This window comes from Podarcis muralis, chromosome 12 (assembly GCF_964188315.1).
Source record: "Podarcis muralis chromosome 12, rPodMur119.hap1.1, whole genome shotgun sequence".
In the NCBI taxonomy this organism is placed as follows: domain Eukaryota; kingdom Metazoa; phylum Chordata; class Lepidosauria; order Squamata; family Lacertidae; genus Podarcis; species Podarcis muralis.
The window spans coordinates 48,892,126-48,919,327 of record NC_135666.1 but is presented as its reverse complement, the minus strand read 5'-3'; the positions used below and the strand labels follow the sequence as shown (position 1 = coordinate 48,919,327).

Below are 27,202 nucleotides of genomic sequence, written 5' to 3'. Positions count from 1 at the left end.
ACGCAAAAAATAAATAGTTCAATACCATACTAAATCCATAATCGCAAACCAATGAATAAAACAGTTCCAACAGCAATATTCAACTAGCAAAGTATCACAAAAGCAGTAACATACAACAACTATATTGCCAACCCAGAGCAGCAATAGTACATTAAAAACAAAGGAGTTTCTCCCAGGCTTATACCTTTGGCCAAAACTTGAAAGAAAGAACTCCAGAAATATGCTCTTTGATAGAGCCTCTGAATAAATAATACTGGATAAGAAAACCAGCTATGGGAAAGAGCTTTAATACGCGACAGAAACGTAGATAGCTTAACGGAATAGAGAATTATATTAATATACAAGAGGGGAACTTAAATGATGCAAAAGCTAAATCGTAACATTTTGAACAGCTGATGGTCGAATTAATAGGCTGACTGCAAGTGTTAAAAAGAGACAGTAGAAATAGCAGGCATGTTAATGACTTGTGATGAAATGATATGGAGAAAGCAAACAAACAATACAGCAAAAACAGCACAACAGTTCAGTTATGAAGGAAGACATGGCTTACTAGGCAGGCACAAGTTGATCACAAGCCTCTAACATGCCACAAGGTATATATAAGGTTCCTTTGAAGTTTTTCATAAATTCATTGGAATCAAAGAAGGGAGCTGGAAGGGACCCAAGGGTCATCTAGTCCAACCCCCTGATATATTCTAGCCACAGTATTAATAAAATAATACAGAACATATACCCATCATATCCATATACCACATCCATGATGTGAGAGAAATAAGGTACCAGAGGCAAGCAGAAAGCTTAAATCTAGCTCAATTTCAGATTAAACCTCCAAATCTGCAAAATATCTTATAGCGATTTTATCTTAACTCCTTTTTAATGATTTTTTTTCCCAGCCAGAGAAGAGAGCCACTCTCTGTGTTATGAAGCTATGATTGTAACCTGCTTGCTTCCGAGAGCAAAGGGTCTCTTGGGTCTCTACTACAGGGGTCAGCAAACTTTTTCAGCAGGGGGCCGGCTCACTGTCCCTCAGACCTTGTTGGGGGCCAGACTATATGGGGGGGGTGAACGAATTCCTATGCCCCACAAATAACCCAGAGATGCATTTTAAATAAAATGACACATTCTGCTAATGTAAAAAAATGCTGATTCCTGACCGTCCACAGGCCAGATTTAGAAGGCGATTGGGCCGGATCCGGCCCCCAGGCCTTAGTTTGCCTACCCATGCCTAGTATATATAAGGGAGGACCCACCCAGGCGACAAATTTTGAGAAAAATCATATAAGAAGTCCAGTGTTAAACACACGCACACACTTGAACAGGGACTACATTTAAACTGGCCACAATAACTTCTGGCTTCGCAAGATTCTACCTTACTAATTGGCCTGACCAACCAATTAGTAGGATATATCTTGCGTTCAAAAATTACATCAACTCTTTGCCCAAGGCATTAATTATTAGAATGGGATGTGTGCACTGATGTGAAGTATTGCTTATAAGAGCTGCAGTGCATTGTAGAATCATAATCAATATATGAGTGAATAAAGCATCAAAAGAGGCATTTCGTGTCTGTCTTCTCTTGGGTCCATAAAAAGGGAATACTGGTGGTAACTGGCTGCTGCATAAAATCTATTTTTAGTACAGTGGCACCCTGGTTCTCAAACGCCGAAAACCCAGAAGGAAGTGTTCCGGTTTTCGAACGTTTTTTGGAAGCCGAACACCCGTTGTGGCTGTTGGCTATTGTTTCCGGGGCGCCTGCACCAATCAGAAGCTGTGTCTTGGTTTTCGAACATTTCGGAAGTCAAATGGACTTCCAGAACAGATTAAGTTTGGCTCTTTTGTTTTTGCTATTTATTTCGCGTTTTTGTTTTTGAGGCTTTTTGGTTAATTTGTTTTTGTGACTGTGTGGAACCCATTTCAGCTACTGATTGATTGATTGATTGATTGATTGTGTGACTGCGGAAATGGATAAAAGCCCCCCATCCAAACAATGACTATCATCAGTGCAGGTAAGGAAAAATAATAATTTTAATTTTTAGCATCTACCGTACTGTCTTATTTATTTTATAGTACAATACATTGATTATTGCTTTCATTTTATGGATCAATGGTCTCGCTAGATAGTAAAATTCATGTTGAATTGCTGTTTTAGGGGTTGTTTTTAAAAGTCTGGAACAGATTAATCCATTTTGCATTACTTTCTATAGGAAAGCGTACCTTGGTTTTGGAACGCTTTGGTTTTGGAACAGAGTTCTGGAATGAATTAAGTTTGAGAACCAAGGTACCACTGTACAATCAGGCACTCCAACCATGAAATTATGAAAATTGGGAAAATCAATATAGTCAATATTCACTGAAGTTCTGCACATGATGTGCCTTTGCCTGATTTTGAGAGATATTTCTCTCCATATTTCCTCCATATTTCACACAAGAGCTCACCCAATTTAGGAGAAAGCCCTCTAACCTTCAGGAGAAGCTTTTGGATGGCTGGACTTTTTGGATCCACAGGATTTAGGGGTAGAGGTCACCTTCCACCTAACCCCTGCCTCCAGTGTCCATCCATTTTATATAGAGATTTTTAAATTTGCTTTTACATTGAGAGATCAAGGCGATACAACACGACTTTTGTAAAACAAGCTCTACCACTACTGCCAAGTATTAAAGTAATGGAAGAGAGTAACGTGAATAGCCGATAATCTTAAAACGTGCACCCCAGTTTTGGAGTATCAGTATAACATTAAGCCCAGCAAAAACAGTGGATGTGTAAACTCTGCTAAACATGAGAGGGAGGCAGGCGAATTAATGACCTGTTCTTGGAAATAAGTCTAGCTCTTCTTTCAAATGCAAAGGAAGTGGTTGCCACACTCCAAAATCACTTTCACAGTTTATTCCACAATACCAAATGTGGGAAGAATATTGTGAAATCTTGTGTGTGTGCACACTCGCTAATGAGATTTGGTCTTCATGAACTACGGAGCCCTCCATTTCGCTGTTCTGGCTTGGGAACAGCCTTTTTTGCCTCTGCAGGGCAGCGGGGTGAAAGCACCCCGCTGCCCTGCAGAGGCTTTGCGCCATCCCCAAGCTAGAACAGCCATCCCCAAGCTACAACAGCGAGACGGAGGGCTCCGCAGCACTCCGTCTCCCTGTTCTGGCTTTGGGCTTAGCCACACAGTCTGCATTCGCTCTATAGGACACACACACATTTCCCCTTAATTTTTGGAGGGGGGAAAGTGCGTCCTATAGAGCGAAAAATACGGTAGTATTAAAAAAAACCTCATTTTAATTCAGCATTCAACACAACAGAGGAACTCTTATTTGGGGATATGTAGCAGATTTTCAGAACAACTGCAAATGCTCTCGAATTATCATTCCGGTATGAGCCTCGTACAGATAGGACTAGTCCGGAGGCCTGTGTCTGAGAAGGATACACAAATTGCCAATAAGGGCTACAAATTGTAGCCGGTCTTCAATGATGGAAGCAGTAGGTACTAAGAAGTAACAGGCAGCCTGTTGACCAAATCTGAACCCCATTGGCTGCTGTCTACATTGCAGAATTTATAGCACTCAGTAGTGCTCATGACAGTCAGAAAGGGCTAAAAAGCCCCAAGCCATCTGAGAATTAATGAACATGGAGGAGGAGTTAAGTAGTAGGAGGAATTATATAGACATAAACGTAGCAACTAACAACACTCTTTCCTCTACATTCCCTATCTCCTTGTCTGGAGAACTTCATGAGAACACGTGTGTCCTAATTCCCAGCAGCTCAGAATCTCCAGGCCAGCAAGAATAGAGATACTTGGATGGGAGGGAGGGTTGTGACAAGGAAACCACCGCAAACAGAAAGTTTGCACAAATCAGCATTAAAAGGGACAAACTACGTCTTTGCAGCTAAGTGCAGGTTTTTCAAAATGTATTGCCTGTGCATTTAGGACATGTGTGTGTTGGAATCAGAGCAGGCACGGGAAGGGGATTTAATTATTATTAATACTACCTTTTTTAATAAATTGCTTCTCGTGCAAGAACTGTCTCAAAGTGACTTAAAGGTAAATGTAAAGGGACCCCTGACCATTAGGTCCAGTCATGGCCGACTCTGGGGTTGAGGCGCTTATCTCTCTTTATTGCCCGAGGGAGCCGGCGTACAGCTTCCGGGTCATGAGGCCAGCATGACTAATCCCCTTCTAGCGAACCAGAGCAACGCACGGAAACACCATTTACCTTCCCGCCGGAGTGGTACCTATTTATCTACTTGCACTTTGACGTGCTTTCGAACTGCTAGGTTGGCAGGAGCAGGGGCCGAGCAACAGGAGCTCACCCTGTCATGGGGATTTGAACCGCTGAGATCAGCAAGTCCTAGGCTCTCTGGTTTAACCCACAGCGCGCGCCCCCCCCCCCCCAAAGTGACTTACAAATCTGTAAAATACACAAAGCTTACAAATACTCTGTTTCAAAACAATTGCCCTTCCCTGCTGTGCTCCTGGGAGAAATCCTTCTTCTGAACCTGGTATTTGCCTTTGATTGGGGGGGGGGGGAGAATTTGCCACAAAGAGACATTTTCCCTTAAGGCAAATAGCACCTTCCCAAGACGGATTTTCCTGCAGACCACAGTAGGGGAGAGTAAGGATTAAATTCCCTCTCTCTGCTCTCACCCTTCCAACCACACCTGCTGGTGCAATTTGCATTTTGAAAAATCAGCAGGCTAGATGCAAAGATACAATTAACACCGTGTCTAACTTGTCCCAAAGAGATATAGGCACACCTCGGGCTGAAATGAGAAGTGAAACAAGGGCAAGAGAGTGAGGCAAGATAACAGACATGAAAAACTCAGACCACAGAGACACACACACACACACCATTCCAATATTTTCCGCGAGGCACAGCTCGGTGCTGCGCAACACCCAGCACGTAACACTCAGAAGCGAGGGCACGACAAAAGAACAAGGAAGTTGTCAGCTGGACGCAGAACCAGTCAGTCCAAAGACGCATGTTTACTCTGGTAAATGAAGCTTCTGCAAACATTGAGCTACAAAGCTAAGCCTGTCTTTCAAAGGGACTAACTAAGCATGCTTTTCTCCCAGATTGTGTACCTTGGACCAGATTGCTTAGGTGCCCTTTAGGCCTTACAAGAGTGCTGAGGGAGGCACTTTCCTGTGAATTCTTCCCATGGTCTTCCTGTAAGGTCCATGGTACTGTTGGGGTCCGCTAATCGGGCCCAAGCCGCCTCGGTCACTGAAAAGCCAATAAATGCCAAAGGCAGAGGAGATTCCCAGAATCGCTCCTTTATTCAGCTGAGTAAAACAAAGCGGGCAAGCCACACTCACCAGTGTGATGGTGAAGCCGCCCCAAATAGCCTTTATTCATACTTTTTAGAGGTATCCCCCCTCCCTTTCCCTCTTCTGAGGTTCCTTGCGCTGATCTAAACAGGACACCCTGCCTGGAGACCTTGAAGGGGAGAATTGCCTGGCAGTGGGAGGTTTTCCTGAAAATCGCCTAGCAACGTTATCTGGTCTTCACAATATTTGTGGCTCACCCTCCTAAATTCTAAAGCAGGCAGTTTTCTACAGAAGCAAAATGGCATCAGTTAGGCTAACCCCAAAAAAGAAACAGGACAAGAACAGGCCTCTGTGGCTCTTCCTGAGACCCCACAGTACCAGTGAACAGGCCTGATTTTAGTGCCTGGATATCGGCAAGGCAAGACCACACGGGTAAATGGTGCCTCTGAAATCACTCTGATCTTAAACCTCAGCAGCCTTGCAGGCTATCTGTGGGAGAAGAAAGGGCTAAAGATTAAACACATGCAGAGTGGAGTCCCTAAGATGGTTGGATGGTGCCTTGGACACTTCCTTCTGGCAACTTCTTCAGCCAAGCTGGTGCCAAATGTGACGTCAGGCCAAGAGGGGAATCTTGTCTTCTAGGCAGCCCAGGACCTCCATATATGCTCCTCAGGCTTGTGCCCCATGGAGGTCACTTTGGTGCTGCTAACTGCAATGGCACAACGGCACTTTCCCCCTGATGGCGCTGGGCCAGCCCTCACTTAAATATAGGGCACCCCCCTCACGGAACACCACTTCCACAAATTCCCACAGACTATCTTGTGGGGGACGGGTGTGAGGGAAAACTTAAGGATTTGGAGTCTCAGGCAGGGTTTGATCAAATAAACAAGAAAGATTTTATTAAAGGAAGTTTATGACACAAAGTGGGTAAAACATAGAATACTTCAGATTATAATGTTATTTCAGGTAGCTGTTCACTTAATAATATTTGTACTAAATCTAACTGATGTTATGGACTTCAAGCACAGCTTCTTTTAAACTTCAGTTGTTTATGTTCAGCTACTTCGCTTCAGGTAGATGTTACAGGTTTTTAGACTCGACGGTAAATGCTCAGCTTATTTCCAGTCATTTCACAATTCTTTCTCAGTTGTTGCACAGCTGTTGCCGCCTGATACTTTGGTTCTTAAACAAAGTGGTATTTTCTGTCAGTTACACACCCCTTTGGCAACCCGACTCCTGAGGTACTCCAAGTAACAGACCCAAGGGATCTCCACACCCCTCTTAACTGGTTTGGGAGTCTTCACTTTTTGTAGAAGAATCTCTCCCCTCCTGACTGGAATGAGTCCTAAGTAGACTGTCTCTTTACAGCTTCTACTTCTCCCATCTCAACCTCAGCTTCCCAGTTAATTCCTGGCTTATTACTCTCACAGGACACCACACACTGTCCTTCACACTAGGCTCAGTCTCCTTTCTCTAGCTTGTGATATATTCCTCAGAGTGGATGCTTCTACCTAGAACCAACTCTCTCTCCTCTCTCTCTCCCTATCTCCTCAACTGTCTCTCCAAATCCTCTCCTTTTCAACTCCCTCTCCTGGAACCCCGGGCAATCAGAGGCTGCCATTCATTAACTGTTTGCTGACAGGGAAAAAGGAAAAATAAAACACTTGTTGACCCAACCTGCCCAGCAAAACAAACTTTTCTGTCACACTAACACAGTGGCTGGACTTCACCCCCAGAGTGGCACTCCATTGTTTCTTCAGACCGGGGGTGGGGGGTGATGGTGAGGAGCAGGAGAAACATGGAGCATTGCACACGAAGAAACAAGACGTCATACTTTTGATACTTCAGTTATGGTGTATTCCTATACAAATCCACCCAAAAGCAAGTCCCGCTGAGTTCAGTATGGTTTCCTCGCAAGTAAATGGGTACAGAGCTAAAGGCTACACCTGTCCCTTCCTGAATACCTTGAATATGCTTCTATGTCACTCTATCCTGGCTAGTGATCAATAGTAGAGCCTTTCAAACAAAATACTGGGAATATTTATCAGCAGATGACTAATGCTACATAATAAAACATTATAATGCCATTACCACCAAGTTGTAGCCATTGATGTGGCTTGTCCAGGAAATTGTTATCAGTCAGTTTATTAGTAATACTGGTGCTCCAGACAATTTTGAATCAGATGTACAGTCATACCTCAGGTTACAGATACTTCAGGTTGCATTTTTTCGGGTTACAGACCGCCGAAACCCGGAAGTACCAGAACGGGTTACTTCTGGATTTTGGCGGCCGTGCATGCACAGAAGCGCCAAATCGCAACCCGCGTGTGCACAGAAGCGCAGCTGCGGGTTGCGAAAGCTGCAGGTTGCAAACGTGCATCCCGCACAGATCACGTTTGCAACCCAAGTGTCCACTGTATTTCCAGAAAATGTTCTGATGTTCTAAATATTTTAGGACCCGATTTCACATGTTTGACTTTGCATTCAGTAAACAACACCCAAAGGAGTGTGCCGTGTTAATTTTGGGTGCTATGATATAAGTACCGTATTTTCCACTGTATAAGGCGCACCCGACCATAAGACGCACATAGTTTTTAGAGAAGGAAAACAAGAAAAACAATATTCCAAATCTTTTATTTCTGTAGAGCCTCTTTTCAAAAGCTTGATTTTGCAAGTGAACAGTAGAAGCATTTTAACAGGCATTAGTGCTTGGATTTCATTCTCTCACAGAAAGCCCCAGAAAAAAATGGGATCATCTGGCCATTTGGAGATACAGAGGCACATGGTTTGGGCAGTGATGGAATCCAAGACTGACTGAAGAGGGAAAACAAGAATAATGTTCTCTTGTCTGTTTGTCAAGTCGCTCAGGGAACAAGGGCTATCACACAACAACCTCACAACAACCCAGTGAGGTTAAGCTGGCCCTCTCTGTGCAGCACCTCTCCAGCGAAGCGGGAGGAGAAATGGAGCCCCTTCCATTTCTCCTCCCTCTTCGCTGAAGAGGCGCTGCGCAGAGAGGGAGAGCTGCGCAGCGCCATTCTCTCCATAAGATGCACACACATTTTCCCTTACTTTTTAGGAGGGAAAAAGTGCATCTTATGGAGCGAAAAATACGGTATCTCATGTATTCCCAATAGCCAAGGTTCTGTTTCATCAGTTTTACTTGGAAAATATTTATTGAGGTAGTTGCAAATCGGGGGAAGGCCCTGGCATCTCCAAGAAGGGCTAAGAGAGACTCTTTCTGAAACCCTGGAGAGCAGCTGCAAGTCAAGGCAGGGCTACTTGGTCTCGTTACAAGGCAGATTCTTATGTTCCCATTGTAAAAGCCAACAATTCAACAGCAATTACTGCCTCTACACTGCTAAAACTCTTGAGGAAAAAAGAATGAAGGAGCTGAAAATTTCTAATATACTGTTACCCAAAGAGCTCTGCAGAGCTTCTTAAAGGTGGTCACCTGAAACGCTTAATCACATCTTAGGGCAGTTTCGGTTTTTCTGGTGTCACCTCCATTGTGCTAGTTATTAAACAGTTCACGTTCAAAGGCAGCATGCTTCTGAAGAGCAGGTGGAAAGTGACAAAGCCACAAGAGAAACTTCTGTGGAAACTCCATCTCCAGCTTTAGCTAATGGTTGGACCAGATGACACTTGGGTCTCTTCCAACTCCACAATTCTGTGATTCTATGAAATATGCTACATAGGAAAGAAGTACTCTGGGCACTTTCAGATATCACCAGGTCAGTCCACATCTATGATTCCACCAAACATAAACTGCTCGGAGCCAGCTTTGTGATGTCAATGATTTTGGATTTGGAGCACCTGGCTGGTAAGTCCAGGGAAGTTATCTGAATTGCACAGAGCGGCTATCCAGTTCTGCAAGGGTTTAAGGAATGCTTTTATTCATTTGATTTGCAGTTCAGCCCATCTCAAATGTTTGGAGTGGATAACCAAAACAAACTAGTTGAAACAAAATACACTAAGCCTTATTAATTGCACATGGTACATCTTACCATTCACACCAGTCATCAAAATCTAGTTGAAGATGACACGTCTGGAAGAAGACGCTTGCCGTCAGACTTTATGAAGCCTCCTAGATATAATATTCTGCAATTAAAGAGGCATTATCAAGAACACCTCTCCACGCCGACCTTTTCATCCCTAACTTGGCACATAGTTAAGTACACTTAAGAGAGAGACCTCTTCTCCTGTCTTAGGAATGGCAACAAATGTTGGGTCCAAGCTATATAAACAAGCACATAGAAAAACAGGGAGCAAGAATAATAGATACCATAGGGATGTACTACCAATGACATATCTAACATCTGGAGTAAGGCCACAGCGATCTGAACTTCCTGTTGTTGCTTAAGCATTATAAAGGTCAGTCCCCTGTAGAGAGCTTTACAGCAGTCTAGCTTTGAGTTTACAAATACATGAATGGTGGCTACTATGCAGAAGGATGGATTTTATTTAAATCAAATCAATTTAAATCACTAGTCAGTAAGACCTGATTTAAATCATTTTTTTCTCTACAGAAAGACTCATTCTTGCTGGTATAATCATAATATTTACAACCAGATGAAGGTTTCATTTTTGGAATAATAAATTTTCAGAGTAGTTTTTACAGTTCTATCAAAAAGTACTGGTTTGGTTATACTATTAGAAATGCATAGACAGATAATTATGAAATTATTGTGAGGTTTAATAAGTTAACTGTTTGTATTTGGACAACTTTTCTGCTATACTTTATCAGAAGGAGAAAAATAATCATAAACAATTTATTTAAGTAAAACAATAACATTATAGCATATGTATCCATGTTTGTTAACTGATGTGGTTAAACAATTCTTTAAAAAAACAAAAACAGACTGAGTTTTAGCACACATGAAAAACTTAAAACAAATCCTTATTTCCTGATGAATAGCCTTTGGACTATAATGTAACTTAAATAGAAAGCTATCTTTAGAAAGATTTTTCTTCCAAAAGCCTTTTATTTTAAAAATCCAATTTAAATAAAATAATCCGATTTTTTTTTTTTAAATCATTGCTTTTTATCCACCCTGGTTGGTCAATAGGATTTTGAAACACTTCTTTTTTTCCTCTGTGCAAATCTGGATCCATATATATGCATAATGCTGTTTTCTAAAATGTTGCTGCTGTCTCCAAGAGATTCATAATGTATTTCTTTAGACCTAAGTTTGTAAATAAATAGCAAAGCCACAACAGGTTTTCCAATTTTCAAAAAAGATATTGTAGGGCTGGGAAAAGGTGCAGAAGAAAGCGATCAAAAGGGTGAGGCACCTTCATTCAAGGTATTTCAAGTGTGGCGATGATACTTTATTGTTCAGGGTGGTAAACAAAACAAGGTATTAAAAGGAGCTCCAAAACGACCTCTCCAAACTGGCTGAACTGGCATTAAAATAGTAAATGCAGTTCAACACAAGCACATAGGGACAAAAGAACAGCAACAACCCCAATTTCACATATACACTACTGGAGTCTGAACTGGTAATGACTGGGCTGTGGTGGGTCCCTGTGTGAGAATGGCAACTCTGCGTGTGGCAGCTGTGGAGAAAAATGAATTCTGTGTGGGAAAAGAAGAAAGGGGCCCAAAAATAATAAAAGTGCTAATATCATCATGCCATTATAGAAACCAAATCCATGTGGTTGTTTTGGTCACCCCATTTCAAAAAGGATATGGAAAAGGTGGGAGAAAGGGCAACTAAAATTATCCCTATGAGGAAATTTGGGGATAATTAGCTGAGAAAAATGGTGACAGGGTAGAGGTGTATAAAATGTTGCATGCCTTGGAGAAAGCATGTGGAGAGGTTTTTCTCCCTGTCATAAAATACTAGAGCTTGGGGGTTGTCCACTGAAATTGGTTAGCAGTAACGTCAAGGCGGGACGCGGGTGGTGCTGTGGGTTAAACCACAGAGCCTAGGACTTGCCGATCAGAAGGTCGGCGGTTTGAATCCCCGCAACGGGGTGAGCTCCCGTTGCTCGGTCCTTGCTCCTGCCAACCTAGCAGTTGGAAAGCACGTCAAATAGGTACTGCTCCGGCGGGAAGGTAAACGCCGTTTCCGTGTGCTGTTCTGGTTTGCCAGAAGCGGCTTAGTCATGCTGGCCAGATGACCTGGAAGCTGTATGCCGGCTCCCTCGGCCAATAAAGTGAGAGGAGCGCCGCAACCCCAGAGTCGGCCACGACTGGGCCTAATGGTCAGGGGTCTCTTCACCTTTACTTTAAAGTCAAGGCACAACAATGGTCACCAAAGGGGGACTAGACAAAAACCATGGAAGGTTTGTTTGTTGGGGCTATACAACCACGAGGGCTACGTGGAAACTTCAGGTCTGGAAACAGAACATCACTGAATGCCAGTTGTTGGGAGAGAAACATTGAGAGCCAGTGTGTTGTAGTTGTTAAGAGCGGTAGATTTGTAATCTGGGGGACCGGGTTTGAGTCTCCTCCTCCACATGCAGCTGCTGGGTGACCTTGGGCTAGTCACACTTCTTTGAAGTCTCTCAGCCCCACTCACTTCACAGAGTGTTTGTTGTGGGGGAGGAAGGGAAAGGAGAATGTTAGCCGCTTTGAGACTCCAGGTAGTGCTAAAGCAGGATATCAAATCCAAACTCCTCCTCCTCCTCCTTCTTCTTCAGCCTTCATTTCTTCCTTGTGCAATTCCCAGAGGCAGCTATGGGAAGCAGGATGTGGAACCTTTGGTGTAAGCCAGTCAAGATTTCATGTTCTTATTTAATCACCATTAGGGAGAAGATCCAAAACCTTCCAGCAAGATAAGTCACATCCTTCAGGGATTTTTTTTTTCTTTTAGGCACAATAATTCCAGAATTATCTTCCAATGCTGTCTGGGTGATATTTAGTCAACATTCAGCTATGCTGTTGCCTGACTACAAGCCACAAATCTTCCTACAGTACAGCCCATCCCTAGATCAAAATAATAGCACTCATTCGCACCTTTTTGTTTTCTAGAACAGAGCCTTCCCATACCATCCTCCCTGTTTCTAATTCTACAGCTATAGTACAGGGACAGGATGCATTGGAACTTCAGAGATAAGACTTCTAGGGAATTTCTGTTGGTCAGCTTAGTAGCTTTGTTTAGATTTGTTGACATCCAAATCCAGTAAACCAACCGGGCCTATTCCATTCTTATCAGTAAAAAGGCTTTGGGGATTTTTTGAAGCTCCACTTCTCTTAAAGGACCAAGAATCTGGATTTCCTCAACAAGCTAATAAAATTGACTTTGAAATGCTTAGGATAACAATCATGTTTTGTGCATAGCATCCGAACCGTCAGTGATGCAAATATAGCATTAAGAAGGAGCCAGTTAATAACTGCTATTTCCTGCCTCTCTTGTCTCAGGGAGGCCTAGTGGAATGAGTAACATCAGTTGCATGTTGTAAGAAGATTGCTCTTTTTTACAACAAAAAAAAGTAAGACATAGAAGGAGCTTGGAAGGAAAAACCACTTGTATTCTGGAGCAGGGAATTAAATTATGTTTAAGTGTGCCGGGACAAAAACTGGACGTACTACTTTTCCGTTGGTGTCTGGAACAGCTTCACAAATCATTAACTAGCTCAAATAAGGCAACATTTGCATAAGTTGTGTATAATTAAAGCTTTGGGGAAAAAGCTCTGACAACACAAATATCGAGTGTGAGTGCATCAAAGCTGCTGCACAGACACCAGAAGTGTTGGGTTCGGATCGAACAACTTTCTAGGTCAGTGTTGCAACACTTCTTAAAAAGCTGCTTTCTGATAAACTGTTGGAAGAGTATGGTCAACCACCAGTGTTCCCAGTCACAACATGACTGTGCCAGCAGAATAACATCAGAATGATATCCTGACACCAGAACCACAGAGCCTAGGACTTGCTGATCAGAAGGTCGGCGGTTCGAATCCATGCAATGGGGTGAGCTTCCGTTGTTCGGTCCCTGCTCCTGCCAACCTAGTAGTTCAAAAGCACGTCAAAGTGCAAGTAGATAAATAGGTGGGAAGGTAAACGGCGTTTCCGTGCACTGCTCTGGTTCCCCAGAAGCGGCTTAGTCATGCTGGCCACATGACCGGCTCCCTTGGCCAATAAAGTGAGATGAGCACCACAACCCCAGAGTCGGCCATGACTGGACCTAATGGTCAGGGGTCCCTTTACCTTTACCTTTAACCATCATGCAAATACATCGAAGCATGGAGTCACTCCACACAAACTAAGAAGAACTCTGTGCTCCACCCTCTCATAAAAGGGATTACTCTCCTTAAACTAAGTCAAGTTGCCATTTTGGGGTAAGGACCCCTGACAATTAAGTCCAGTCGCGAACAACTCTGGGGTTGTAGCACTCATCTCACTTTACTGGCCGAGGGAGCCGACGTTTGTCCGCAGACAATTTTTCCAGGTCATGTGGCCAGCAGGACTAAACCGCTTCTGGCAAAACCAGAGCAGCGCACGAAAGCGCCGTTTACCTTCCCACCGGAGTGGTACCTATTTATCTACTTGTACTTTTTGGCGTGCTTTCGAACTGCTAGGTTGGCAGGAGCAGGGACCGAGCAACGGGAGCTCACCCTGTCGCCGGGAATTCGAACTGCTGACCTTCTGATTGGCAAGCCCTAGGCTCAGTGGTTTAGACCACAGCACCACCCACGTAAGACAGCTCAAAAGCCTTATTTTTCAAATGATGGACTGACTGTGATTGATTATCAGTTAAACATCTGGCTAGTTCCGATGACAACCTTGAGCTACATTAAGAGCTTTGAGAACATAAAGAATAAAAGTCACTTGATCGAGGGACAGCCCACATATATATTGGCCTATTCCAACCTCTTTTTCTGCACATAAAAAAGCTTTTTGGTTCCTGAAATTCATTCCAATTGTGCAGATAAAATATAACTGATAGAATTCTACAAGATGCGGTATTAGTGTGTGAAGACAGTAATAATCCCCAGTCATGCACCTCCAGATAATGGCACTGTCTGGCACCTTAAACCTAAGTTATGGGCGCAACAATGTCTAGGTGCACTTTTTTTGTAACAAGAATACAAAGCTGAAAATGAATGAACTGCAGCTAAAATTCATTTTTCACATGGTCTAGTCCTTCCCCTGCCCACCCCCCTAATTATTCTTAAGAAGGTCTCTTCTCCAGTCTTCAGAGAGTAGCTGGAAGTGGGGAGGCAGAAAAAAGTCCTTCTTTCCTTCCACTCTGCAGTTTTAATCTGAAATCTTAGGCACCCAGAGCTCAGAAACTGCCTGCACTAATGAAATTCCCTGTCGCAAAATGCGCCTAGGACAATGGAAGTTTCAAACACTGCACTGGAGAGTTACGGCGCCTGCGGTGGCTACAGCGACTGGTATGGGAGAGACATGTTTCGCTGCAGGCGGGGCAGATAAAGGCGTCCAGTTTTGCTGCTACATGCGGGGATAGTACTGGAAGTATATATATAGAATCATCGAATTGTAGAGTTGGAGGAGATCCTGAGGATCATGTAATCCAACCCCCCGCAATACAGAAACAGGCAGCCGTCCCATACGGGGATCAAACCTTGGCATTATCTACCCAATTGAGCCATGAACTGTGGTATAATCACGTCTTCAGCACTAATAAGTCGGCCCAAAGCAGCACAGATATACCAAAAGCAACGATAGTGGAAGGGGAAAATATTGCAGTGTTTCATTAAAACAAGCAAACAAACGCTCTAGCAGCCACCAATTGCTTCAGGATATGCAGTTTAAGAACAGCCCTGCAGGATCCGGCCAAGGGCCCATCTAGTCCTGCATCCTGTACTCACAGTGACCAACCAGTCCAACAGTGACCAACCAGCCTATATGGTTGGTCTGCAACTAGTATTCAGAAGCATACTGTCTCCTACCATGGAGGCAAAAGCACAGTCATCAAGGCTAACAGCCACTTATACAGCCTGTCCTCCACGGATCTGCCTTCTCCTCTTTTAAAACCACCCAAGCTGGTGGCCGTCACTATCTCTTGTGGCAGCGAGTTCCGCAGTTTGCGCCAGCTACCAAAAGGAGACATGAAAGTTTTCCTTGGCAGAGCGAATAAGTAGAGATGCCCGTTCACTTCCTCCGCACCCCTTTCAAGCTTCAATGCCATCTCCAAACCAGCCCGATCCCCTTTCCTTAGACGGAAAGAAAGAAAACAAACTCCGAAACGAAAGAGCTCCCCACCAAGTCGCTTTCAAACTTCCCAGGGTCCCGCGCTCACGGGGGGCGAAGGCGCCGCGCACGCCAGGAAGTTGCCAAGGCGCGCTGGCTGGCGCGACGTCCATTCTTTGTGGAATCGGAGACTCGCAGAGCTGGAAGGCACCTCGATGGGCATCTAGCCCAACCCCACGCGACGCAGGACTCTTTCGCCCAACTCTGGGTTCGAACCCACGACCCCCAGTCCCACGCGCAACCCACGGGGCTCTACGGTTATCTCTCCAACCCGCCCTCCGCGATTCGGACAAGCCTTAACACCCGGGGGGGGGGGACTCCCCGCTTCCGATCCGCCGGACCCCACCCAAAACACGCGTGGGGCGCAGGCGCCCGATCGCCGCTTACCTGAGCGCTGCAGGGTCACAGCCGCCAGCAGCAGGAGTTGGGCCAGAGGCAGGAAAGCGATCCAGAGACCCGCAGCCATCTCCGCGCATCTGCGCCCCCTGCGATCCTGCAAGGAGGGGGGGTGGGTAGTTTCTCTCCTCCCTGGTCGCCGGACCGTGGAGGAGACTCCTCCGGGGTGGCTGATCTGGTGGCGACGCCCTCCTCTTCCTGCTCTGCCTCGGGTCAGGAGGAGGGAGGCGACGGCTCCTCCCTTTCCCTGCCGCCCATCCCCAGGTGCAAAAAGGGACTCCTCCCCTTCCCCGGTGCGCGCGCTTGTGGGAAAAGGTCTGGACTGCCCCGGGGAGGAAGTCGAAGGTCCCGATTCAACGGCGTTTCCCACCCACGAGCTGCCGCGTCGGGTGCCCCTCGGGTGTGTCCACTTTGCGCGCCCTAGTCGGAGAGGATCCGTGGGATTCTCAGCTCATGCGCCTACCCTTGCTGATGTGCCTGGGCGCGCCCTGTCCGGGGAAGCCAGGAGATCTAACTAACTGCCCAAAATCCTACGAATTGTAATGCAGGGATCATGGAATGGTCGATTTGGAAGGGGAATCCCGAGGGTCTTCGAGTTCCAACCCCCTGCGATGCAGGAATCTTTTGACTCGAACCCAGGACCCTGAGATTAACAGACTCCCGCCTTACCGCTGAGCTAATCTCAGGCTCCTCTTAAAGGGACCCCTGACCATTAGGTCCAGTCATGGCCGACTCTGGGGTTGCGGCGCTCATCTCGCTTTATTGGCCGAGGGAGCCGGCGTACAGCTTCCGGGTCATGTGGCCAGCATGACTAAGCCGCTTCTGGGAAACCAGAGCAGTGCACAGAAATGCCGTTTACCTTCCTGCCAGAGTGGTACCTATTTATCTACTTGCACTCTGACGTGCTTTCGAACTGCTAGGTTGGCAGGAGCAGGGACCGAGCAACGGGAGCTCACCCCGTTGCAGGGATTCGAACCGCCAACCTTCCAATGGGCAAGTCCTAGGCTCTGTGGTTTAATCCACAGCGCCACCTGCGTCCCCAGGCTCTTCTTAGCTCTTAACAAATTGCCTGCTTTTGTATCGATGGGGGGGCGTGAAGATGGGGGCTGCTGGTGAGCTTTTCATGAATAAATCTGGGTGTTAAAAGTCCAGCCCAGTGGCGTAGCGTGGGGGGGTCAGGGGGGGCGGCCGCACCGGGCGCAACATCTGGGGTTAGGGCAAATCCACAGGTTAGGGGGCGCAAATCCACGGGTTAGGGGGCGCAAATTACTTGCCTTGCCCCGGGTGCTGACAACCCACGCTACGCCACTGGTCCAGCCCTCCAAATATTTGCTTCCTAAGTAGGAGTGGGCTCAACTGGCCAAAGAAAAGTGTGGGACGATTGCATGGCTGCACTGATATTTGTAGAATGCGGTTGGTTTGTGTAGAAATTGCGACACAATTATTGGAATTACGCCCCCCTGAAGAAAGTGGGACTCACTTCCAAAAAAAAGCAGCAGTATGGGGTGTGTGAAAAAGCCAAGAGGATCTCAGAAGTGTGGCCTCCATCTGCGCATGCCTGGTGAACTATAGTTTCCAAGTTCTTACTCCCTCTGCCCCGCATCCCTGTGGCTTGAGAGATTTGAGTATCTGATGGGATCAGCTTCCCATTAATTCACATAGAGCACAATGCAACAGGAACCCCGTTCATTTCAATGGGGTTGTGCAAGTGGAAGTGCCGTGTGGGTCAGGCCTGTTCTCTTCTTTGCTATCATCACTGGTGCCCCAAATTCATTGCCTGTTGTGTATGCATATGTGTGGTTGTTTGTGTATGTGCTGGGGAGATAGGATTTTCCAGATCTCCCCACTGGATGTAGGGGAGAGAGGGGCAAAAGTGTGGTTCTGCTGTGTAATATGCAAAGCTGTCCTCAGAAGTGAGAAGACACTCTGTGTGTGCTCAGAGGCATTCTTTTTTACATCCTTGCTTCCAGGCTCTGAGCTTAGAAAATAAGCTTTCAGGGCTGAATCCCTGTGAATCCTGGTTCCGCTTGCACTTTAACTGCAACCCACTATCCTACAAACGTGTAAGAAAAGTTCTGGGCTAATTTCTTCCAATCATGGCCTTAGGATCAAGGTGTGCATCTTAAACTGAAATAATTTTCAGAGCAATTGACTTTAAGCAGAAGTTTATCTGTCTTAGAGAGCTGGGGATTCACCCCTTTACACTCCAACCTGTACAAATTAATAGGACTACACCGCAAGCATTGCTGTTTGGGCTAAAGTGGTAGAGAATCTTTCCCAGAGATCAGTGGTGAGGAAGATGTCCTGGAGGTTTGCCAGCTTTTTAATCAAAACAAAAAAATTCCTTCCAGTAGCACCTTAAGGACCAACTAAGTTAGTTCTTAGTATGAGCTTTCGTGTGCATGCACACTTCTTCAGATACACCACATGATGCACACGAAAGCTCATACCAAGAACTAACTTAGTTGGTCTTTAAGGTGCTACTGGAAGGAATTTTTTTGTTTTGACTATGGCAGACCAACACGGCTACCTATCTGTAACTCCAGCTTTTTAATGTTCGCCAGCTTTCTAAAACTGCCTTTGTGCTTGTGCCTTTAACAATACTCAGGTTAAGCTGCCACGCCATGAAAAAATTCATCTGCCGTTACTGTTAAAGTCAACCCACTTTGTTGCAATGTGCATTCTGAGCCTCTTGGGCGTGCCAGTCAGAAGGTTGCCGGTTCGAATCCCCGCGACGGAGTGAGCTCTCGTTGCTTTCTCCCAGCTCCTGCCAGCCTAGCAGTTTCGAAAGCACACCAGTGCAAGTAGATAAATAGATACCAATGCAGTGGGAAGGTAAACGGCATTTCCGTGCACTCTGGTTTCCGTCCTGGTGTTCTGTTGCGCCAGAAGCAGTTTAGTCATGCTGACCATGTGACCCAGAAACTGTCTGTGGACAAACGCCAGTTCCCTTTGCCTGAAAGCGAGATGAGCGCCGCCACCCCATAACCGTCTTTGACTAGAGTTAATCCAGGGGTCCTTTACCTTTACCTTTTTTATTATTATTCCCTACTCCCTTTCCAAGCCCCTGGATACTGTGTGAATTTTCCGAAGTATAGATGCTCGGTTTTCACTTGGCCCCTCTTCCTCCTTTCCTTGCCCTCTCCTTCTTTCTCCTCCCTCCCTCTCTCTCTCTCTCTCTCTCTCTCTCTCTCTCTCTCTCTCGTTTATCACTCTTTTCTCTTTCTCTCTCTGTCGCTCCTGCATTTTCCTAGCTGTTTTTAGCTCTCCCTTCACCCCTTCCGCTTGCCACAAAAAGAAAAGTCATGAGGCAATTTTGACCTAATGAAAAAACATGCACAGTCATCATCAGTAACCGACTCGGTGACAGAGTGCATGATTAATGGAAGTGTTGTAAGGGGGATTTTGGAGGTATGGAAGAGACATCAGCGGTCATCTGGTTCAAAAGCCCTTCTTGGTGGCAGCATCTGTCATGTCCAGAGCCTTTCCTATCCTGGAAGAATATGGTCCGCTCATTTATCAGGCAGAGAGTCCAAAGTTCTCTCACTGCCTATAAGCTTCTAAAATAAGGGGCGTGTTGTTTACATTATAATAAACACAAACTGCCGAAATAAATGGAATGTACAGTGGTACCTCGGGTTAAGTACTTAATTTGTTCCGGAGGTCTGTTCTTAACCTGAAACTGTTCTTAACCTGAAGCACCACTTTAGCTAATAGGGCCTCCTGCTGCCGCCGCGCCGCTGAAGCACAATTTCTGTTCTCATCCTGAAGCAAAGTTCTTAACCCGAGGTACTATTTCTGGGTTAGCAGAGTCTGTAACCTGAAGTGTATGTAACCCGAGGTAACACTGTACCATGATTTACAGTAGGAAAGGGGGTGTGGGGGATATTATGTGAGTCATTATCCTGACCTGATGTACTAGCAAATAGTATGTGGTTTTGTTGAGTTTTGACTGAGCAATATCGTGAGAAAGAGAGGGCGACTTTAGATGTGACGGGGATGCCGGAAGGCAGAAAATGCAAGTTCCTTATGCTGCCCTGCCTCCTCTGTGCTTCTCTGACAGGCCTAAAACAAAAATTTGCCATCTCTTCCTACCACTCTTGCCCCCAGGTAAAGGTAAAGGGACCCCTGACCGTTAGGTCCAGTCACGGACGACTCTGGGGTTGTGGCGCTCATCTCGCTTTATTGGCCAAGGGAGCCGGCGTACAGCTTCCAGGTCATGTGGCCAGCATGACTGTGCCGCTTCTGGCCAACCAGAGCAGCGCACGGAAACGCCGTTTACCTTCCCGCCGGAGTGGTACCTATTTATCTACTTGCACTTTGACATGCTATCAAACTGCTAGGTTGGCAGGAGCAGGGACCGAGCAACTGGAGCTCACCCCGTTGCGGGGATTTGAACCGCCGACCTACTGATCGGCAAGTCCTAGGCTCTGTGGTTTAACCCACAGCGCCACCCGCGTGCCCCCAAGTAGACATGTGCAAATTGGCATGTTCTATTTCTAGAAGTTCTGCTTCTGCTGCGACCTTAGGGGAAGGCATAACTCACTGCCACAGAGCATCTGTTTTGCATGAGTAAGGTCTTGGGTTCGATCCCTGACATTTCCTAGTAGGATAGGGAATGTCCCCAACCTTGATGAGGAAGCTAAAGCAATTATGATACATTAGGCTAGAGATTTTGGGTACAATATTCAACTTTCATCTTGGGAAAAGATACGGAAAGAGGAAATAAAATTTACTGCATGCTGCTCGTTGAAAGAAAACTATATGAAAATGATGTGTTGTTGGTACTTAACACCGAGTGAAATTGCAAAAATGTACAAAACGAGCTCAAATTTATGTTGGAAGGAAGGTGAGCGTGTACACTGATAAAGGGTTTCTGGGAGATGATATATAACGAATTAAAGAAAATGTTTAAAAACACATTTGTTAAAAAAAAACAGAAGCCTTTTCATTAGGTATAATAGATGAAGAGGTATCAAGAGAAGATAAAAGACCTTATATATGCAACAATGGCAACAAGAATGCTCGTAGCCTAGAGATGGAAGGAAGGAAGGAGGGAGGGAGAAGCACCAACAAAAGAAGAATGGCAGACGAAACTGATGGAGTATGCAGAGATGGTGAAACTGATGGGGAAGATCCGAAACCAGGAAGATCAAGTATTTTAAAAAGACTGGAGTAAATTCTTAATTTGTTTAAAAGACCACTGTAAACAGTTAAAATCATTGTCAGGGATGTAATGACACTTGCAATGTGGAATTGATTATGATAATTATGGGTATATAACAGATGGACAATGGTAAAAGATGCAGTAAATTTAATCTTAAATATGGAACCCATGGAGGGAGGGAAGGAGGTCCGAAGGTTCAAAAGAACCTTTTAATGTTTGAAATGGTGAAGTTAAAATGTATAAAATTGTGAAAAAACCAATATTAAATTAGCTTATTAAATTAGCTGCTCAGTCAGTGGAGGCTAGTGGTGTCACGAAATTAAAGTCTAGGCTGGCAGGTGTATTTTTAGAAGAAGAGTTTGGATTTGATATCCCGCTTTATCACTACCCTAAGGGTGGTGATGTGGTCTAAACCACTGAGCCTCTTGGGCTTGCCGATCGGAAGGTTGGCGGCTTGAATCCCCGCAACGGGGTGAGCTCCTGTTGCTCGGTCCCAGCTCCTGCCAACCTAGCAGTTCAAAAGCACATCAAGTGCAAGTAGATAAATAGGTACCACTCCGGCGGGAAGGTAAATGGCATTTCCGTGCTTTGCTCTGGTTTTGCCAGAAGCGTATTAGTCATGCTGGCCACATGACCCAGAAAAACTGTTTGCGGACAAACGGCGGCTCCCTCAGCCAGTAAAGTGAGATGAGCGCCGCAACCCCAGAGTCATTCGCAACTGGACTTAACTGTCAGGGGTCCTTTACCTTTAAGGAGTCTCAAAGCAGCTAACAATCTCCTTTCCCTTCCTCCCCCACAACAAGCACTCTGGGGGGTGAGTGGGGCTGAGAGACTTCAAACAAGTGTGACTAGCCCAAGGTCACCCAGCAGCTGCATGTGGAGGAGCGGAGACACGAACCCGGTTCACCAGATTACGAGACTACCGCTCTTAACCACTACACCACACTGGCTCTCAGTTTTTAGATGATAAAATAATGCAAATCTTCAAATAATGGAGGGATAAGAGCAGGGGTAGGCAACCTAAGGCCCATGGGCCACAAGCAACCTACGGGGGTCGTTTAACCAGCCCCCAAGCAGCCCCCGAAATGAGCCGCCCACTCAGAGAGTCCCCATGCACTGCACTAAACCGGCGCAGCACAGCGTGGGGACTTACTTCCGCGGTGCCAGAAATTGTGCCTTCACATGCTCAGACGCTGAAATTTGCATCTGCGCAGGCACAGACGCCAGAAATTGCGGTTGTGTGTGTGATCCAGCCCATGGAGGGATCTCCGCTGGAGTGAACCGGCCCAGGCGAGGTAAACCTTGCCGATCCCTGAATAAGAGGAAACCTCAAATCTTCTTGATCTCTGGACATAATTCCGGCTCTTCTTTAAGCATTAAAGGGAGGTACAGAATATCACTTCCTTTAGCTTACCGTTTCTGAAAATTGTCGATGAATAAAATCTCTCACCTTTTAATGAACGCTGGAAAATGACAATTAAACTTGACTTAAAGCAGCAGAATGCGGGAAATCATTCTAAAGTAATGACCCAGGAGGTTGAAATATATTGTAATTACAGGCAGCAGGACGACAGTGAGCAAAGGGTAACTTTTTACATGCAGGAACAATTACAGATTGTAGGAAGTATTGGGCTGGGTAATGATTTCTCATGGGAGCAAGCAAAATGTGGCAGCTTGATTAAAATCGGGCTCGGAAGCATATCAGTGCAATTTGGAATTTAAAGATTTATATCAGGGCTAAGAAACCTTTGACCATCTAAGCTCTAGCCAACCTAGCCATTGAGAGCTGGGATCTACAGTGGTGCCTCGCAAGACGAAATTAATTCGTTCCGCAAGTCTCTTCGTCTTGCGGTTTTTTCGTCTTGCGATGCACGGTTTCCCATAGGAATGCATTGAAAATCAATTAATGCGTTCCTAGGGAAACCGCCTTCAGACCAGGTCCGGGGACAGACTGTCCCCGGACCTCTTCTGAAGGCTGGGAGGGGGGGGGGACAAGGGCTTTTCTTCCCACCCCCAGCATTTTAAAAAACCCTGGGACAGCGGAGGACTTCTCCGCTGTCCGGGCGATCTTAAAATGCTGGCGGGCGGCATTTTAAAATCGCCCCGGGACAGCGGAGGACTTCTCCGCTGTCCAGGGCGATTTAAAAGCCCCTGGGAAGGCAGGCAGGGGGGACAAAGACTTTCACCCCCCGCCCGCCTTCAGAAGGTGTTCCCGCCACTCCACCCACCCCGCCCGGCTTCGCAGCAGCGCTACGAAGCCCGGCGGCTGGGGCAGGTGTTCCCACCCCCCACCCGGCTTCGCAGCAGCGCTACGAAGCCCGGCGGCTGGGGCAGGTGTTCCCGCCCCCCCACCCCGCTTCGGAGCAGCGTTCCGAAGCGGGGTGGCTGGGGCAGGTGTTCCCGCCCCCCGCCCGGCTTCGCAGCAGCGCTACGAAGCCCGGTGGCTGGGGCAGGTGTTCCCGCCCCCCCCACCCCGCTTCGGAGCAGCGTTCCTCATTTTGCTGCCTGAGGCGAACGGACAAATGATTCCCCGCCCCTTAAGACGCATAGTGCCTGCCAAGTTATTTTGGTACCTGAGGCAGAAAATCCCACAAGTGCTTCTTCCTCTCCCCGGCTATAAAAATACAATGCTAATAAATTAAATGACAAATCATTTGCTGCTGTTTCCTGACACTGAAATTCAGCCGCCTGAGGCAGCTGCCTGATAAGTCCGGCTTGATGTCTGAGGGCTTCATGCCAGACCTCCAGAGTTCAAATGGCTTCAGAGCACTTTTGCAGCATCGTCTTTCAGGCCAGCACTGCTTTCATTTCAAGAATACAAGCAGCACTTAGCCCAAAGACTAACATCTTTATTGTTGTTGTTTTTCCAAAAAAAATTATTGATTTTTCACAAAATTAAGAAACACACTAAAAAATAAACAGACAAACATAAATCATAGCCTTATTGAAACTAATCTTCTTAACATTGTTAAGTGACTTCCTCATATCCCCCTAGTTGAATTTCAATGCAAATCATTTTAACGGTTTTCCAAATCAAGGTTCTTATAATCTTAACTTAATCACTTAACATCACTCTTTCTTCCCATTTCAGCATTAAACATGAGAATTCATCACATTACTTACCTAAATCCTAAGCCTAATTAGTAATTGCAAGCTTTTTCCAATTAATTTAACTTAGCATATTTAGCCAAATAGTCATTAAATTTCGTCCATTCTTCCTGATACTCCTCCTCATTCTGGTCGCGGACTCTTCCGGTCAGGTCAGCTAGCTTCAAAAAGTCAATCATCTTCATCTGCCAAACATCTTTATTGTTTATTATTGTATTGCACTATTCTGTGTTTGTATCATTAAATAGTCCCCCTTGAAGCAGTGATGTCTGTATGTTCTGCTTTTGCCACAACGCTGCTGTTGATCAGACACGTTTTACTCTCTGGGCTGGAGCTCAAATGGTCCCCAACCAGGGCCAACACTTTAGGCCATGGGTAGGCAACCTAAGGCCCGGGGTCCGGATGCGGCCCAATCGCCTTCTCAATCCGGCCCGCGGACAGTTTGGGAATCAGCGTGTTTTACTTGAGTAGAAAGTGTGCTTTTATTTAAAATGCATCTCTGGGTTATTTGTGGGGCATAGGAATTCGTTCATTCCCCCCCCAAAAAAAATAGTCCGGCCCCTAACATGGTCCAAGGGACGGTGGACCGGCCCCCTGCTGAAAAAGGTTGCTGACCCCTGCTTTAGACTAGCACAGCAAGATACCAGTTTCTTACTGCTGCACTTTGTTGAATGGTAGATCTGGTACTGCACAACAATAATAATGGTGTTTTTAAAAAACTCCCTGCTGTTAAAACGTTTGTCAGCATTTCGAATTCCTGCATAACAAGCTGTTGTTAACGGGGTTTAATGGGGTTTTATCCTCAAATAAGTGTGTATTGGATATTCTGTGCTTTTACTTAAAAATATAACTCCAATAGTAGCAAAAGTCTTAAATTAATAATAGATTGGGTTTTAAAGTAGACGGATGATGATCCTTTATTAGGCATTAGTTGGGGTTTGGAACTTTCTGAGGAGATTTATTTTTCCCTCGTTTTCTTTTCCGACTCCATGTCTGAGACAAGGAACGAGGCATCATTAAGGAGGATTACATAAAAGGAATGGCACCTTCAAATCTGCAAGACTTGAGTGTTGCTGAGCTGCACAAATTGCTACAAACAACGCTTCTTCCCATTGTTCCCTAATGCAGCTGAAAATCCCAAGCTTCTTCGCTATGGCTATTACAGAAAGCGTTCGCATTTACCGAAATCGTTTATTCCTTTTTCTGTTAGAAGCTTTTCTGTTTTGGAGGCAACCTTTACCTGCTGTTAAAATTCCAAGAATCTGTATTTCCTACGTGTTGTTTTTAGGAAGATGGCTCAAGCCTTATATACAGAGGTTGAGTAGAACTGGTTTGTGCGCAACTTGTCTACACATGCACTGCTAGCTTATGTAATCGTTGATTCTTCCCCAGAGACAGCAGTCTTGTCACACTAAGCCAACAGCACAGGGTGGAAGGACTGTAGCTCAGGTGTGGAGCGCATGCTTAGCATGCAAAGGGTGCCAGTATTAATCACTGGCGTCTCCAGGTAAGCGGCTGTCAGGCAGACAATACTGAGGGAGATTAACTAATAGGTCTCACCTTATATAAAGCAGATTCCTGCGCTCAGTGCATAAAAGGAGAGTTCAGGTGTATAGGAGAAAGGAGATATGCACTTCAAACCATTGTACAGAAAATGACTGTGGCTACTGTCATACTTTGGTTCTTGAACAGCTTAGTTGTCGAACAAATCAGCTCCCAAAACACTGAAAACCCGGAAGTAAGTCTTCTGGTTTTCGAAAGTTTTTTGGAAGCCGGATGTCCAACGCGACTTCCACTTGAGTGCAGGAAGCTCCTGCAGCTAAACTGGAAGCCACACCTTGGTTTTCGAACGGTTTCGGGAGCATAGCTGTAAACGTTTCCCTTTTTTTTAGGGAAATTCCCTTATTCTGAATAGGATTCCTCGCAAGAAAAGGGAAAAGTTGACAGCTATGTTTGGGAGTCAAACGGACTTCTGGAACAGATCATTCATTCTTTTTTTTTATTTGTATGCCGCCTTTCCACAGTTAAAAAACAATGCTCAAGGCGGCTTACAGCATAACAAGATTTAAAAAGGTAAAGGGACCCCTGACCATTAGGTCCAGTCGTGACTGACTCTGGGGTTGTGGCGCTCATCTCGCTTTACTGGCCGAGGGAGCCGGCGTACATCTTCCGGGTCATGTGGCCAGCATGACTAAGCCGCTTCTGGTGAACCAGAGCAGCGCACGGAAACGCCGTTTACCTTCCCGCTGGAGCAGTACCTATTTATCTACTTGCACTTTGACATGCTTTCAAACTGCTAGGTTGGCAGGAGCAGGGACTGAGCAACGGGAGCTCACCCCGTCGCAGGGATTCAAATCACCGACCTGATCCGCAAGTCCTAGGCTCTGTGGTTTACAAAAGTCATAAACAATAAATAAACCACAACAACAACAAAAAAAAATACACAACCAAATGGGAAACAATTTCCACATAAATCAAAATCTAAAAGTAAGAATACAGCATTAATCTCACAGTTTAAAATGACATAGGTAAAAAATAACCAATTTAAAACAAAAACCAAAACAAAACAGAGCCCTCTCTGCCCATCAGCGGCAGCGGCAGCAGCCCTTTATAGAGCCTATCAGGCCCTGCCCTGGGCGAGGTGGTGAGTGGCAGGACTGGGGCCCTCAGGCGCTGAGCAGGGGATTAAGTTCGAGAACCAAGGTATGACTGTAATTTCCTCCATCAATGAGAGAGACTGTGTTTACTCCAAAGGTAAATCACATTATGAATATTCTAAGCTACAATAATAATAATAATAATTTATTATTTCTGCCCCGCCCGTCTGGCTGGGTTTCCCCAGACACTCTGGGTGGTTTTCAAATGAGCATTAAAAACAGAAAAAAACTTTAAAAACTTTCCTAAACAGGGCTGCCTTCAGATGTCTTCTCAAAGTCAGTTAGATGTTTATTTCCTTGACATCTGATGGGAGGGTGTTCCACAGGGCAGGTACCACTACCGAGAAGGCTTACCTTAGATAACTTACAAATTTTTCCCATTCTTTTGTAAAGTTTTTGTCCTCTTGGTTCCTGAGTTTTCCAGTCAGCTTTGCCATCTCAA

At 45.5% G+C, this 27,202-nt stretch overlaps 1 protein-coding gene across 3 annotated transcripts in view; it reads right to left on the bottom strand.

Annotated features, from left to right (window-relative positions):
• CDCP1 (CUB domain containing protein 1) overlaps positions 1–16,089 on the bottom strand; it is a 41,764-nt gene extending 25,675 nt beyond the window's left edge. The window contains exon 1 of one of the 3 annotated variants that reach the window (XM_028750637.2): positions 15,820–16,089. In XM_028750637.2, the coding sequence (XP_028606470.2) occupies positions 15,820–15,898 (79 nt within the window). In that variant the 5' untranslated portion in view covers positions 15,899–16,089. The remainder of the gene's footprint in view (positions 1–15,819) is intronic. The other 2 variants (XM_028750636.2, XM_028750633.2) reach the window with 2 other exon arrangements.
• Between the last annotated feature and the right edge of the window lie 11,113 nt (positions 16,090–27,202).